The sequence below is a fragment of the Ursus americanus genome, chromosome 24 (assembly GCF_024610735.1).
Source record: "Ursus americanus isolate L20-20 chromosome 24, mUrsAme1.1.p, whole genome shotgun sequence".
NCBI lineage: Eukaryota > Metazoa > Chordata > Mammalia > Carnivora > Ursidae > Ursus > Ursus americanus.
In genome coordinates this window covers 34,172,930-34,189,344 of record NC_142150.1, presented here as the reverse complement: position 1 = coordinate 34,189,344, position 16,415 = coordinate 34,172,930, and the positions used below count along the sequence as shown (strand labels likewise).

The window sequence follows — 16,415 nt, the reverse complement described above, 5'->3', positions numbered from 1 at the left end:
ACAAATAGCAGAACAAGCTACGTTGTGTTTTCTTCCTCTCAGCTGTTGCAGAAACTGCTATAAGATATTGATAGGACTTGGAAAGGAGGCTTTGGACCTTCCGCTGTATAGTAGAATGCAAAGGGCTGCTGAGCTGTCATGGGATAAAGCCAAATTTCTATGCACCAGTAATACCCAAATCCCACAACTTATCAACATGCATCGGAACCTGTACTCTGACCATGTTGGGCTCTAATACATTGATCTAACAGTGGTCACTCCTTTGGGTGGGGTCAGGAGAAATTAGTTAGTGCTACAAAATGAGATCAAGGAGAATTATGTTTGGAACCCAGGGGACTGAGCACTATATTTCATAGTTTCCCCTTGGCCGTCTGTTTGAAAAGAAAAATACTGAAACCATTAAGGCAAGATGATCAAAGACTCAGACCTAATAATAAGAAAATATGGACAGCTTACCAGATAATTCTGATCTAACCGAGGTGTTGAGAAAGAATGACTGATCCAGAGTTACACAAGAAGCAGGTGGAGAGTGGACTTTTAAAAAATGTTTAAGTTAGTAAAACTTGTATATCTAAATAGTACAACTTAGAAAGGAGTTTCTTTTAAACTTCAAATTTCATTTCTGATTTGAGTAGTTAAATTCTCTTAGGAATTTATAGTGTATATACTATAAGTTAATATGGGAGATTCTTTTTTTCGCTTTTTTATTATTTTTAATAATTTTTTTATTATAATAATATTTTTTATTATATTGTGTTAGTCACCATACAGTACATCCCTGGTTTTTGATGTAAAGTTCGATGAGATTCTTTTGAATTCACAACCATAAACTGCAGGTAAAGCATTACCAACTGTGATTTAAAAAGTTACTTCCAAACTGACACTCAAACACATCCTAAAACGTTTTCTAAAACGTCAGTGCCACAAATTTAATTTCATTTGTGTTATGTACTTATTTATTTTTACATCTTCTAAGATTATTCTTAGCTGTACTTTATCTTCTCACTAGGGTCTTAGTAAGTTATTTTTTATTTTGGAGGTGAGATAACTTTTCTTTACACAACATAATATGCCTCTACACTTTGGTCAGTGAAAGTGACAGTATCTGGGTAGATGTTAATAATTATTTGGAAAATAGGGCTTGATTGCTTATTCTAAAAGGATTAAAATAGGAGTTCTTGAGAAGTAGTTTGAGCATCTTTATTGCAGTAAAAAATCAGGATTTATGATATTAGGATGTTTTAAGAAGGGTTATCATGCCAGTGTTACTTTTTGTATCTGATGTTTCCCTCTGGAATGATTTATTTTATACTTTCACTTAAACAACATTAAACACCTGTATTTCTGTCACTGTGGTACACCAATTAGATCTGTTCACATTACCTAAAAATAACATATTTGATAGGCATTTTATTATTATTAGCGGGAAATAGAGAGCCTTTAGAAAACGAGAGTCTGAGTTGGCACGAATAGAACCATTTTAGAAGATTGTCTAAATCAAATATTTTGGAGTTCCACTGTTGCGTTCTTTCTCTATTGGGGTACTCTGTGTTACAACTAGTGCTGATACTATACCTTGGACTTACTTTATGGATTAATGTGTATTATTGCTGGTGTTGATGAGTCTTTCCTGCTCTGCGTGGATCTCTTACATTTTGGGGGACTTCTTGCTTGAATTTCACTTTCTTGTCATCTTTGTTAGTTTACTATTGCTTTTACCAGTAAAACATATTCATGTTTTATTGATATAAATTATATTTTCATTGCCTCACTTTTAAAAATCAAAATTAAATGCAACTCCTCATACTTACACTTTTGTTGTATCACCACCTGTGTGTATCACCTATACGGATTTTCCTCTTTTGAGGAATGGGTAGTCATAGACTTTAATGTCTCAAGTTGTTTCATCTCTGTAGTTATTACTCTTTATCCTAACAATTGTGTTTTGGTGCTCAGATTGTCACAATTTGGATGTAGAAGACCTTGCAAGTTCACCCTTGTAAAATAAAGGGGGAACTCGGGGAGTTACAGTGATTTACAAAAATCATATCTATAGAAACTTAACTGATTTTTCCTTAACTGAGGGGCATATGTAAGAAAAAGAGATTGGAGAGAGCATGCTTGCCCAGTCTAGTCGTACCAAGTTCTTTCATGGGTGCCTCTGGGTCTTTGTGATAATGCTTCTGGGGACAAAGTGTGCTTATAAAAAGGCTTAAGAAACCCTGTTAAGGGAATAGAAAAGGATAATTTCAACCAATTAATTTCATAAGAAAATACTAAAAATTTACTCAGCCTATTTGTTCCTATTTTTTAAGGTAATAACCATACAGATACAATTCTGTATATGTCAATCAGTCATAAATATTCTCATGCTAAGGGAATGGGCTGTTCTGTCACATTGTGGAGCTAGAGAAGACTTTTTTTGTTTTAAGTTTTTAATTTGTTTTAATCTAGAGTAACATGAAATTCAATACAAATTCTTACATTTTATAATTAATTCGATCCCCTAAATTGCTCTAATCTTCTCTTCAGTCTCTTAAATTGTCAGGTATCAAGAGTACAAATTCTTTAACTTTCGTTGAAAGAATTCTTATTCATGATGGGATGCAATGGTAGCTCTTCTTGAAATAAAATAAGCTGGTCAAAAATTGTCTCTGCATCTCTTTAGAAGGAGAGAACCTAGATTTATTTAATGAGTTTATTCAGAGCCTCTTTCACATCCTTATTCCTCAGGCTATAGATCATGGGATTCAACATGGGGAACACCACAGTGTAAAAGGTAGAAACTATTTTATCCGTGTCCAAAGAATAGCTAGATCGGGGACGAGCGTAGATGTAGAGAATGGAGCCATAGTACAAGGTGACAGAGACCAGGTGGGAGGAACACGTGGAGAAGGCTTTGAGGCGGCCCTGGGTGGAGCGGATTTTCAAGACGGTGGCAATGATGAACAGGTAGGAGGCCAGGATCAGCACCGTGGGAGTGATGACATTAGAGGCCAGGATGAAGTACAGCACAGTCTGATAGCCATCTTTCCTGCCACAAGCCAACTTCACCAAGGGAAGCAAATCACAGAAAAAGTCATCAATGACATTGCCACTACAGAAGTTCAAGGCAAAAGTTCTCTTGGTGATGATCGAAGAGTTAATAAAACCACTAAGGAAGGAGGATGTTACCAAAAATGCACATAGCTTTATAGACATAGCCTGAGAATAGAGCAGTGGCTTTGAGATGGCCATGTAGCGGTCATAAGCCATGGCGGCCAACAGGTAACACTCACTGTATGCCAGTCCAGCAGAGAAGAAGAACTGACATACACAGCCAGCAAAGGAGATGCTTTTGTCTTCAGAGATGCAGGTCACCAGGATCTTTGGTGTATAGACAGAGGTCAGGCAGAGATCCAGAATAGACAAATTCCCAATGAAAAAATACATGGGTGTGTGCAGCCGGGAGTCATTACAGACCAATATTATGAGGGTGGTATTTGCAACCAGAGTCAGTGAGTACACGCTAAGGAATACCACAAACAGGACCAGTTGCATCATCGGGTCTGTTGTGAAGCCCACCAGGATGAAGTCAGTCATCGTATGATTGCTTCTCTCCATGGCTCACCTAAGAGGAGAGAAAATGAGATTTCAGCTTGCATCATTGTGCTGAATAAATAGAAAACATGCTAAATAAAATGATTATATACACTGGAGGTTTACCTGTACTTTTTTTTTTTTAACTCCTGATCATTTTATTTCCCTTGATTCCAGATTCACTAGTTCAAATTCCTACTTAACATGTCTTACAGGCGATGTACTGGGCATTTCAAGAAAAACTGAGTTCCAACTATCCTTCTTCATCTTGCTTTTCTCTCAGACTTCTCCACTGCAGGAAATGGTGTTACCCCAGTTTAGGGGAAATCATTGGCTCTTCTTGACTCCTCTCTGACTTTGACATTCTAACTGACTAATCAGCAACACCTTGATTCTACCCTCACAACATATTCAGACCCTGACCAGTGTTTCCCTGCTCTGGTGGTTCTGCCCCAGGCTGAAACCACTGTGGTTTGCCATGGGTGTTATCACAGAGCTTCTATGGGTCTCCCAGCTTCCTTCCTCCGTCTATCCCTAGCCCAGCTGGGTCTCTGAAGAAGGCAGGCAGAGTGATCCTGTTAAAAACCAGTTAGATCATGTTACTCTTTGCTTCCAACACTCCAGTGACTTCTCAGCTAATTCAGACTAAAGCCAAGGTCCCTACAAAGATGGACAAGCTTATTGCCTGTCTGCTTCTGACTCCTACTGTCTACTCCAGCCATGCCACCCTCCTCTCAATTCTTAGAATAAACAGGGGGTGCTCTGAATCTTTGGAGCTGCTTCTCCGTCTGGCGAGGATGCTCTTCCTCAAGTATCTTTTTAGCAAACTCTCTCATATTTTTCAAGTCTTAATTGCCACATCCTACCCCTTTTCAGGTGTTCCTCATCACCATATTGCAATCTACTTCTCTGGCATTTCTTGTACTCCTTTTCTGCTTTATCATTGTCCCTAGCACTGCTCTTTATCTAATATTATATGCATCCCATTAACTTAACTATTTTCTTCTCTCTTCACTAGAATGTTGTTAAAAAAAAAAAAAAGAAAAAAGAAGGAACCAATATGCCCCCACAAAGAGTGCTTTGATGCCTGGGACAACAAACCAAGATTTAGTTATAGCTTCAACATACCCCAGGAATGTGACCTTATAACAGTCAGTGTGAAATGGCCTGATCGGCACTAGGGAGGTCATCTGCGTGATCAAAGCCCTGTTTCCCTCTTTATCCCCAAAAGATGTTCTGGCCTGAAATAATCCTTTCTTTTATTTTGCTAATAACTTCTTTGCTCCACTCTCCTTCCTACACAAAAGTACCATTCCATACAACTAAAACTTCTATTTGCCTGATTTGTTGCTGATTGATTCATGAATCACTTGATAAAGCCAATTAGATCTTCACCTTTACTGGACTGAACTTTGTTTCTCAACAATATACCCTTTCCTCTTGCTTTTGAATTCAGATGCTGTCACAGGTAAGGACCTTGTACATGTGGGGTCAGATAAATGGTTCTAAGTAGTACCCAAATCATCTGGCAGAGTCCTGTTTCTCACATGTACAGCCAACCCTGATTATGAACACAGAAATGTCTACTCACCTTGCCCAGAACCAAGCACTTGCCTGAAACTCACAGTCACAGCCGACAAAGGACCAAACTGTGGACCCGAATATCTTATACTTGCTCAGGATCCCCAGTGTATTTGAATCCTTAAGCACCCCAGGGGTTCATAGCTTTGAAAGTGCCTAAAGGGCAATTAATCAAAAAGTGTGTTAACTTGATTTAGGAGATTCTTCTTGCTCTATGCAAGAAAAAGGAGGATGATTTTTAATATGAATAATTATTGTGATATTTTCAGAACGTACTCTTTGCAAAAGACCTTCCTGGAAACTGTATTTGATTGTCAAACAACTCTGTGGAGTACGTATTGCAATTTCAATCACAGACAAGAAAACAGATCCAGAGCACTTAATTAACTTTCCAAAGGCAAACTCAGAAATAAATGCAGTCAGAATTTAAACTCAAGGCAGCCTGATAATAAAATTCAGTCTTTCCCCTGTACCATGAATACTTCAGAGAGACATAATCTTTGAGTATCTCTGCAGCTATGACCATAAATCTTTAGAAGAGGACTTTTTTATCCTGAGTGTTTATACAGATAGATTTTGCAACAAATACATTCGTTTTCCTCTTTTATCACCTTGTTACCTAATTTTTAAATGACAAGGAAGGTGTCATCTTGGCTAGTCCCTAAAAGTGACCTGTCTAGTTTTTCCATTATTACCATAATAATATATACTGAATAATGACTACTAATCCTGAATATGTCCCAGCACTCTGCTGAGTGATTTGGGTCATCTGATTTTGCCCTTCAAGAATATCTTGCTGAGTCAATGTGATTATTATTCCCATTTCATAGATGAGCTATTAGAGATAGAGAAATAATTGTATATACATTGTTCAAAGTCACAAAATCTGAGGCTTATAGAGCCAAGATTCAAAGCCAGTTTTCCCATTGCGTATCATTTGTTGCCACACCTACTAGTATTTACTATGTTCTCGAGCTCTTCCAGGCACTAGGGACAAGAGACAGAACTAAGGTATGGGACCTGACTGCATGAAAGTTGTAGTTTATTGGGAGAAACCAAATCTTGTAAAGCACCAATGGTCGTGATAGAATTATCTATCATCCTTATTGGTAAGCCGGCCAGAGCGGAGAGCTTGCTAGGGGCAATGAGGCAAGCGTTGTGTGTGGTATGGGAGCTTTTACCCAGGAGGGAGAAACACATATCCTGCTTGAGGAGGCATGGACCGTTACCACTTCTGAGGAAGGCATTTCTCAAAAAGAAAAAGAAACTACAACCATCAAGGCATAGAGAAAGACATGCAATGGAGGGTGGACAAAGTGTGCAGATTTGTCAGATCTGTCTGGAATGTAGTGTGTCTTTGTTGGACTGTTGTTAGATGAGATCACACAGGACTTGTAATGCAACAGTCAGAGCATTGGCTTAGTCCGCACCAACATTAAAATGCTTGAGGGGCACCTGGGTGGCACAGTCGGTTAAGTGCCTGACTCTTGGTTTTAGCTCAGGTCCTTATCTCAGGGTCATGAGATCTAGCTGTGCATGGGTTCTGGGCTGAGCTTGGAGTCTACTGAAGACTTCCTCTCCCTCTCCCTCTGCCTCTCCTCCCGTTCTTCTCCTTCTCTTTCTCTCTCTCAAATACATCAATAAATCTTTGAGAAATGCTTGAAATGTCAGTGGTATGGTTAAATTTTGGTGGTGTGAGGGAGGTGATTAGCCCTGCCCAAATCTGTATGTGTCCCAAGTCTGAATCATGAATGCATAGACGCTCCACTCCACCCCTAATTCAAGATCAGAAAAATGAGGAGATGTCAGCCTTCCTACAGATGTACATCATGTCTAGGGATTATAGAGCAAATCAGTGGACATGGCTGAGTCTAAACTCAGTGCCTCTGACTCTACATTCTGTGTTCTTTCTACTACAGCAAATTCCTCCTACACATTCTGCCTCCATGACGAAATTCCTCCATCCTTTTAGGCATTTTGCCTTTAGTCATGTCTTGAGGAGATGGGGCAAATGACTGTTGAGTGGCCAAATCTCATGCCCTAACCAACCCAGTCTTGCCAGAAAGATGGCCGGTACCCTAGGGAGAGGTGGCATGGGTGGAAAAGGGAGAGCTTCACAGTGCAGTGGGATATTTGCCCCCCAGAGGACCTTTTCCCTAGGGACACCTACATTGCTCCACAGGAACTCTGCCCACTACCATATGCACACATGCCTCATTTATAGCGAAATAATGTTCAATTGTGAGGTATTTACACTTGCTATTCATTCTATTTAAATTCTTCTTTTATATCCTTTAGCTGTTCAAAATATAACACCATCTCAGAAATGTCTTCCCTGATCACTTCCTTATGAATTATGCCCCGTCCACCCCCCAGCACTCTCTATCCCCAGCCTAGCTTTACTCTCCAATGTACTTACCATCTGGGTTATCATATAATCTACTACTTTATTTCCTGTCTCCTCCCAATGGGATATGAATGCAAGAAGGGCATGTTCTGTGCCTTGTTTTGTTCACTGTTGGATGCCAGTCCTTGAAACAGTATCTGCCACAGAGGAGGCATGAATAATATTTGATGAATAGAGGAATAGATGGACTGCCCTAATTCTACAGAGGCATGTCAATGAAATCCACATTCTGGTCTGCCCCAATGATGGCATTTGCAAGGACTTCTTTTTTATCCCACCTAACTGGCAGTAACAGAAATTTCTGAGGTTCTGTGCTAGTCCCAGGCATGCACAAGAAAAATTATGGACAAATCCTCAAAGAAAACACATTCTGACCCCTGAAAAAGACACTCTAATCGAATTATCAAAATAGAGTATATTTGTGAGGGAGGTTGTTTCCATTTGAACAGAAAATTCTTTCATGTTGAAGAGCTATGAGGAGCCATATCCTTGAAAGGAAATGGGGCCAAGATTGGAGGGTAGCAGAGAAAGCAGTGGGCCTTAGAGCTGATGACGGGGATTCAAGTTCAATCTCACTGTTTACAACTGTCAGAAGACCTTACACAAGTTACTCAATTATGTTAAATCTTGTAAAAGAAGAATAATAATTGTAACTACTAGAGAGGGCTGTTGGAAATATTGAAGGATATGTTTATAAACTAGTATTGGAGGCCTGGACACATGAAAGATGCTCATGACACCAGCGGCCCTCTATTTCAGAGAGTGCAAGTATCACCTGCCATGGAGCTCAGGCTTTAGCTTCTTGCTCCTTGTCCCTTCTAGATTCAAATTGAGTAAGTCAGTTTCAAGGAATGTTAGAATGCCATTATTAGACCTTATTAGGACTGTTATAGAATGATAGCAGTCCTACTTTACAGAGGTCTGGTGATTAAAGGAACTAACGTATGTTTGCATACAGGTGTTTTGCAGGAGAGTCTATTTTGGGAATCAATGTGGACTCCTTAGCATGAGATATGGGGTCAGACAGACCTGAAATGAATTCTAATCCCAACTCTTTATAAACTGGCCAACTTGGAACATTTAGTTATTTCCCCTGAGAATCAAATTCCTCATGGGTGGTATCATGTACTTCTCATCTGAAAGAACACATTTCTATAAGATTGTGGGGCTATTTACTAGACACAATGTATCTTTAAGGAGATTAAGAGAGTGTTTGACATCTAATAATGGTTATTGTGTGTTGAGCATTAACTATTTTGTTGGTTATTAATGTCATATGATCGTGAATCTACAATTGTTAATATTATGCAAAAGAGTGGAGATAAGAAAATTGATGGCAACATAGTCCCTTTTTACCTTTGCTGTTTTCCTCTGCTAGTCAAGCATACTCTTCTTTGGCACTGGCTTCTCTTGATGACTCTGATTGTCTGTCTTCTGTTGACTTCTTTATTTCTCTGTGTTATGTACTATGGCTTTAAGAGTAATGATGGATGTTTTTGGGTCATTGGTGTCTTTGGGAACCTGAACTCTGTGGATCTTGAAAAGACTCAAATCCACAACACAGACATGCAGAACAAAATTGTGCACGTATTTCCACTGTGTTTCCTTGGGACTGAAACATGGATGGCAGGTCACAGGTTCAAACGTTACTTTAAGAAAAGGAATTCTCCGGTAGCCAATCTTATCCAGAGGCTATGGCAACCTGCCAGTATCAATAAGCTGTTGTCTTAACATTCTTCTTAAATGTGTCTTCTGAGAAAAATCATGAGACTCTTTATCATAGGAAAATATCTGAGTGTTGCTGAAGGGGAGGTAGGTAGGTGGATGGGGCAACTCGGTGATGGGTGCTAAGGAGGGCAAGTGATGTAATGAGCACTGGGTATTATATGCAACAGATGAATCACTGAACTCTACTTCTGAAACTAATAATACACTATGTGCTTATTGGTTGAGTGTAAGTAAAAAACTAAGCAACTGAATAAAGGCAAAAAAAAAAAAAAAAGAAAGAAAAGAAAGTGTCTTCCGTGTTCCCACCCCCTGGGGCAAACACACATTTAAAAGAAATTACACTTCTCATGATTTATTTTGAGCCTGAGTCTAGATGGCTCTCATAGTCGGCCTCAGGGCTCTTGAGGTCGTCATGAAAACTTACTCTTTTGTGTGTAAATTGTGTGGTTTTATTTTCTGCTCCTTCCCTTATTGCAAATTGCCCTTTCTCACCACAAATAGAAGAACAAGCTACGTTGTGTTTTCTTCCTCTCAGCTGTTGCAGAAACTGCTATAAGATGTTGATAGGACCTGAAAGGAGGCTTTGGACCTTCTGACATATAGTAGAATGTAAAGGGCTGCTGAGCTGTCGTGGGATAAAGCCAAATTTCTATGCACCAGTAATACCCAAATCCCACAACTTTTTTTTTAATAATAATTTTTTATTATATTATGTTAGTCACCATACAGTACCTCCCTAGTTTTTGATGTAAAGTTCCATGATTCACTACTTGCGTATAACACCCAGTGCACCATGCTTTCAACATTCATGGCAAGACTTCATTCCAACATTCTAATATTCAAGTCAGCTCATTCAAGAATCGTCTATAATAGTTAATATAGCCTGTTAAAAAGAAAACCACAGGCCCAGTGTGAGTCACTTACGGTAATTAAGGCCCCATGTCAGCAAACCAAGACTTGATATTTAAGCTAACTGTACTTTCAACCCCACTCCCCCACCATCGGTAGGTCACCTTTAACTAGTCAACATGGAGTTACCTAATGAGATACTCCTCCAGAGAGATTCCTTCCATTCCGCTTAGGAAGGTTACCTTGCTTAGAACAATATATTCTTTGCTAATGACCTTCTTTTCCACCCTTTTTCTTCCTTTAAACAATTTTCCTTTTCTACAGCTTGACAGAGCTCCTTTCTATTTGCTAGATGGGATGCTGCCCACTTCATGAATCACTTAATAAAGCCAATTTGATCTTTTAAATTACTCAGTTGAATTTTTGTTGTTTAACAATCCCAAGCGTTTTATACCCATGGAATTCCTCATGGCTTTGTAGCTCGGGGGAATGGCAAAGAAGACAATTAAACAAAGCTACGCATTGACAAAGTCAGGTCAGCCTTATTTAGGAAAGACTCAGAAAGTTTTGTTTAGAGACTTGATTCCCCAATGATAGATGTATTTCACCATAATTTTCTTTCATGTTCTATATTGAGTTATGCAGAACTTTCATATCTCTATCATCTCTATCTCTATCTATCTCTATCTCTATCTCTATCTCTATCTCTATCTCTATCTCTATCTCTATCTCTATCTCTATCTCTATCTCTATCTATCATCTCTATCTCTATCTCATCTCTCTCTATCTCTATCTATCCACATATAATACAATTGACTCCTGTAAACACACAGGTACTGATTTTATAAGCAGCAAGAGTTAGGTTCCCCAGAAAACAAAAGACAGGCATAGCTTTCTTGACATAAGAAAAGTCATTTTAGGCCCTGGCCATCTTGTGAAAGAATATAAGAGCAAATAAATAGTCATTGTCAGGCCAGGAAATAATCTAATCCTATGTGGGACCACTAATCAGTGGTAAAACTCCCAGTGCTGATTCAAGAGGGAAGATTGCCTTGATGTATATTCTTGAGTTATCTTTGCAGGATCTAAACCCCTCTGACCACTCAGTTACTGGAGCAACTGGGACCAGAGAATTGATGATGCTGATCCTTGCTGGCTCTTGTGACTTTGACCTGAACTCAGTCACCTTAAGACTGTCACCTGCCCCAATTTCATGTTGCATTCCCCATTGGGCAACCCGCTTCCTGAAGATGCATGCACACTTGGCTTAAATCTCCATCTTGTTCGGGAAGACACTGCTTTGGGAAAGATACCTGGTGTTCTCCTTTACTTGGGGAGAGTAGAACCTTTCCTTTTGCTACTCTTTGGTTTGGATGTGTCTTTTGACTTCACACCCACTAAGAGGCTGATCCAGTTTCAGGCAACAATATGAAGATATCTACCATTTGCCCTTCTACATACAGTGCCATCCTTTGCCACCATGCTTTCTGTTCCAGGAGAGCATCCTGTATGAACTTCTCAGTTAATTTGGCCATTGGGGGAGGATTTACAAGGAGAAAAATGATGATATGGAATATTTATTCTTAGATCTGTTTCTGCACAGCCAACCAAGTCCACATTAATCCCTAGACCAACGTCACATCGTTTATCCCATCTCTTTCATCACAAAATCTCTCTCCTCCTCTCTTTCTGGCTTCTGATAACTGCTGTTTCTCCTTCTCCCTTCAGACTCACATGTAAAGTAAGATCCTCTGTCAAAGGACTGGCCTGTCCTTTGTGGCTTTTCCATATTCTGTTCACATCTTTCTAAAACTCCCTTTATTAAGTTCTCCTCAGTCGGAGTGGGCCATCTGCTTCCGGACAGGACTCTGAGTGATGGAATAATTAATGTTAAGAGTAGCCTAGAATGGAACCCTGGGATTAGTTTGCTCACATACTTAACAAATGTGCAGCCATATCACGTACTAGGGAAATGGGACACCAGTGAGCCATGGGATGTAGTGACATCACGAAAATTTAAATCATCACCAGTAATGTCACAGCTTGAAGTGCAGTTGAAGAGCAAAGCCCTGAAAACTCAATTGGTTATAGCATTGGTCAAGACCACAATAATATTGATTGGAAAAATCAGGGGGTCTTCTGAACTGAAAACTAGGTTGTCTGACTGTGAACATGACGGGCATTTGCAAAGCCTTGACTGTAGGTTTTGAAGGTGTTTCCCATCTCTGTTAGTCCTTTAGGAAAGATATGGTTGAGGTCCAAGCTGGGAAAGCTTGATTGTGGAGGTGCACCCATGAAAGAGTCAGGAACTCACTATGTTTCCTCAAGAGCCCTAGGAATTTATACTATAATTAAAGACTCACTAGGATTGATTTTTTTTGAAGTATTTACTTACTGAGGACAAAGCATTCCCAATGCAGTGATGACAAAATATGTGGTTAACCCCCAAACCATAGGCTTCGTTAATTTCTTCATGATGTCTCTGTATTTAGTGTGTTAACCACCTCACATTACTGTTTCTTATATTCACATTATAATCTTTTCATGTTTAGTGATGTTTATTTGGACCTTTCCTCAAATCGAGGTAACTTTACAAGATAAAAATGAAGAAAAATATCTTCTCAGGCTGGCAGTGTTTTCTTATTTGGAAAAATAGAAATTTTCCAAAGGTAGATAAAACAGAAGCAACATGTCACATCATCAAGTGTCCTTTTTTATTGTTAAACTTTTAATGTCAATATGACTTTTCAAACAGAAATTTTTTTTTCCAAAATCGTATCTCCTTCTAAAATTATTTTTTTCAATTTTCAGCCAACATTAAATAACCCATTTTATGTTATTATTATGACATTAATTTAAGACATGAGAATTATTCAGGAAGAATTTAAACCTGTAATAACATTATTTTAACTAATAAGTGTGCTTAATCTTCATTTGTTAAATCAGAGATTGAGCCTGCATAGTTAGCTATTCATTTAAGATCTCTTTATCTAATTCAGAATATTAGAACCACCTTGTCTCAACCTGGTTATTATATGTGATATCTGTTATTGATTATTATTATTAGTATTCATCAGTGCTGATTATTCCTTTCTGATCTTTGTACAGCTCCTAATTTAACTGTCACTACTTGGAAAACACAGTTCTTTATATTTATTATTTGCTGCCTACTCCAGTAAAACATGGACATAACATTATTTATTTGAATTTCTATGTATTTTTCTGTGTGATGTACTTCTTTACTCATATTGCTACCTATTGAAATAACCTATTATATAGATTATGAAATAACCTATTATTCCCCTTCCTTTGTTTTATCACTATCTTCTTATATTCTCTACTTACACTTCTCTTTTTTTGAGTATCCTGGACTCCTTAGCTTTCATTGGTTCACCATACTGAATTAAAAAAAAAAACATACTGTTTTGGTTATTACCATGATTTTTCTTTTATACCCAGAATGCTACAACTTCAACTGCACAGAACCCTTTAAGTTCATATCTTTTGTTCTGTCCTTATTTGTAGAAACATCCATGTTTTCTAGACACAATAGAATATTTGAGGCACATGCTATTTATTTTCTCACTCTAAAACATAGACTGAGTTATCCTGTAAGAAATACTGATTCCTGGGGTGCCTGGGTGGCTCAGTCAGTTAGGTGTCTCCTTTGGCTCAGGTCGTGATCCTAGGATTCTGGAACAGAGCCTAGTGTTGGGCCCCTTGCTCAGTGGGGAATCTGCTTCTCCCTCTCCCAATGCCCATGTATCCTCTCTCCCCGGCTTGTGCTCTCTTCTTTCTCAAATAAAGAAATAAAATCTCAAAAAAAAAAAAAAAAGGAAATACTGATTCTTAGGTGGGCAGTAATATTAAGGTTACAAATGTAGGCCTAAAGTGTGCAAAAATCATGCAAAATATCAGGTGGTACAACGGGTTGTCTTCTCTGAGCATAGAGAGTGGTGGAATGAAGTGTGTCTCTACACTGTTTTATGAAGAGTAACTAGTGGATTGACTGAGCAGATACTTAGAATAAGATTGGAAAGTTAGTGACAAGGAAGTCTGAGAGAGGAATATGGATGGAACTCTTGGAAAGGACAGTGAAGATACTTGCACTCCATCACAAATGCCTACCAGAGGGCACTGAGTGCAGAAAAGACAATCTACACTGAAAATGTTGGTAAGCTTCTTGCCCTATGTCTCCTTCTAGTAGCTTTACAATTTCAGGTCTTACATTTAAGGTTTTAATCCATTCTGAGTTGATGTTTGTATACGGTGTGTGATAAAAGTCCAATTTCACTCTTCTGCACATGGATATCTGGTTTTTTCAACATTTGTTGAAGAGACTGTCTTCAATTGCTTGTGTGTTTTTTCATGTTGACCATATATATGTGAGTTTATTTCTGGGCTCTGTATTCTACTCCGTAAGTATATATGCCTGTTTTTATTCTAGTACCATACTCTTTAATTACCATATTCTGTAATATATTGTAAAATCAGAAAGTGTGATGCCCCCAACTTTGCTCTTCTTGCTCAAGACATTTTTTGGCTGTTCGTGGTCTTCTGTGGTTCCATATGCATTAAAAAACATGAAAAAAATATTTCTGAGAAAAATGCCACTGAGATTTTTGATAGGGATTACATTGAATCTATAGATTGCCTTGGGTAATATGGGCTTTTTAAAGTAGTATGGACATTTTAACAGTCTTATTCTTTCTGATTCATAACCATTGGCTATCATTTTATTTACTTGTGTTTTCTTCAATTTCTTTCATCAATGTCTTTTAGTTTTTAGTGTACAGATCTTTCACCTCCTTGGTTAAATTTATTCCTAAGTATCTTACTCTTTTTGATGCGATGATAAATGGGATTGTTTTCTTAATTTCCCTTTCAGATAGCTCATTGTTAGTGTATAGAGATGCAATTGATTTTTGCATATTGATTTTTTATCCTGGAGCTTTACTGAATTTTTTTTTATTAATTCTAACAAGTTTTTAAAGGAGTCTTTTGGGTTTTCTATTTGATGATTTCTTTTTTTTTTTTTAAAGATTTTATTTATTTATTTGACAGAGATAGAGACAGCCAGCGAGATAGAGACAGCCAAGCAGGGGGAGTGGGAGAGGAAGAAGCAGGCTCACAGTGGAGGAGCCTGACGTGGGGCTCGATCCCGTAATGCTGGGATCACGCCCTGAGCCGAAGGCAGACGCTTAACCGCTGTGCCACCCAGGCGCCCCTATATGATGATTTCTATATGATTGTTTTCTATATGATTTCTATGTGATTCTATATAATTTTCCATATGATTTCTATATGATGATTATGTCATCATGTCATCAATAGGATCCCATATTGCTTCAAAAAACCTCCAGAATTTTTTATTTTTATTTTTTTAATTTAAATTCAATTAGTCAACTTAGAGTACATCATTAGTTTCAGATGTAGAGTTCAATAATTCACCAGTTGCATATATCTCCCAGAGCTCATCACATCATGTGCCCTCCTTAATGCTCATCACCCAAATACCCCATACCCCCATCCACCTCCCCTCCAGCAACCCTGTTTATTTCCTATAGTCAAGAATCTCTCATGGTTTGTCTCCCTCTGATTACTTCCTATTCAGTTTTCCCTCCTTTCCCTATGATTCTCTGTACTGTTTCTTATATTCCACATATGAGTGGAAAACACATAATTGTCTTTCTCTAATTGACTTATTTTGCTCAGCATAATACCCTCCAATTCCATCTGCATCAATGTAAATGATAAGTATTCATCCTTTCTGATGGCTGAGTAATATCCCACATCTTCCTTATCCATTCATCTGTCGCTGGACATCTGGGCTCTTTCCATACTTTGGCTATTATGGACATTGCTGCTACAAATCCTGGGGTGCATGTGCCCCTTTGGATCATTACATTTGTATCTTTGGGGTAAATCCCTAGCAGTGCAATTGCTGGGCAGTAGGGCCTCCAGAATTTTTAATAGGTCTTTCTGCTGGCCATGGCCTTACACATGTATGCATTAATGTGAGAAAACTGAGTGCTTTTTGTATCACTTATGAATTACAGAAACCTAGGAAAATGATTGGTCCTTCTGGATTTTAGTCAAGTGGCATCCTCTCCATTTCCTGGAGTATTGAGGTTCAAATGAGAAAATATAGGGTAACAGGTATGTTCCATGTGTTGTTTTTTCTTTGTGTACTGAGTAGCTTCAGTTGCAATTCCAGAGTTAATGCACTCTGAGGGGATGACACCTGGTAGGGGTATAATCTGGGAGTCTC

At 38.5% G+C, this 16,415-nt stretch overlaps 1 protein-coding gene across 1 annotated transcript; it reads right to left on the bottom strand.

The window, feature by feature from the left end:
• Window positions 1-2,685: 2,685 nt before the first annotated feature.
• Window positions 2,686-3,603, bottom strand: LOC123785295 (olfactory receptor 9G1-like). Its single transcript, XM_045787024.1, has one exon. It carries the CDS (start codon window positions 3,601-3,603, stop codon window positions 2,686-2,688), a length of 918 nt encoding a protein of 305 aa, XP_045642980.1.
• Between the last annotated feature and the right edge of the window lie 12,812 nt (window positions 3,604-16,415).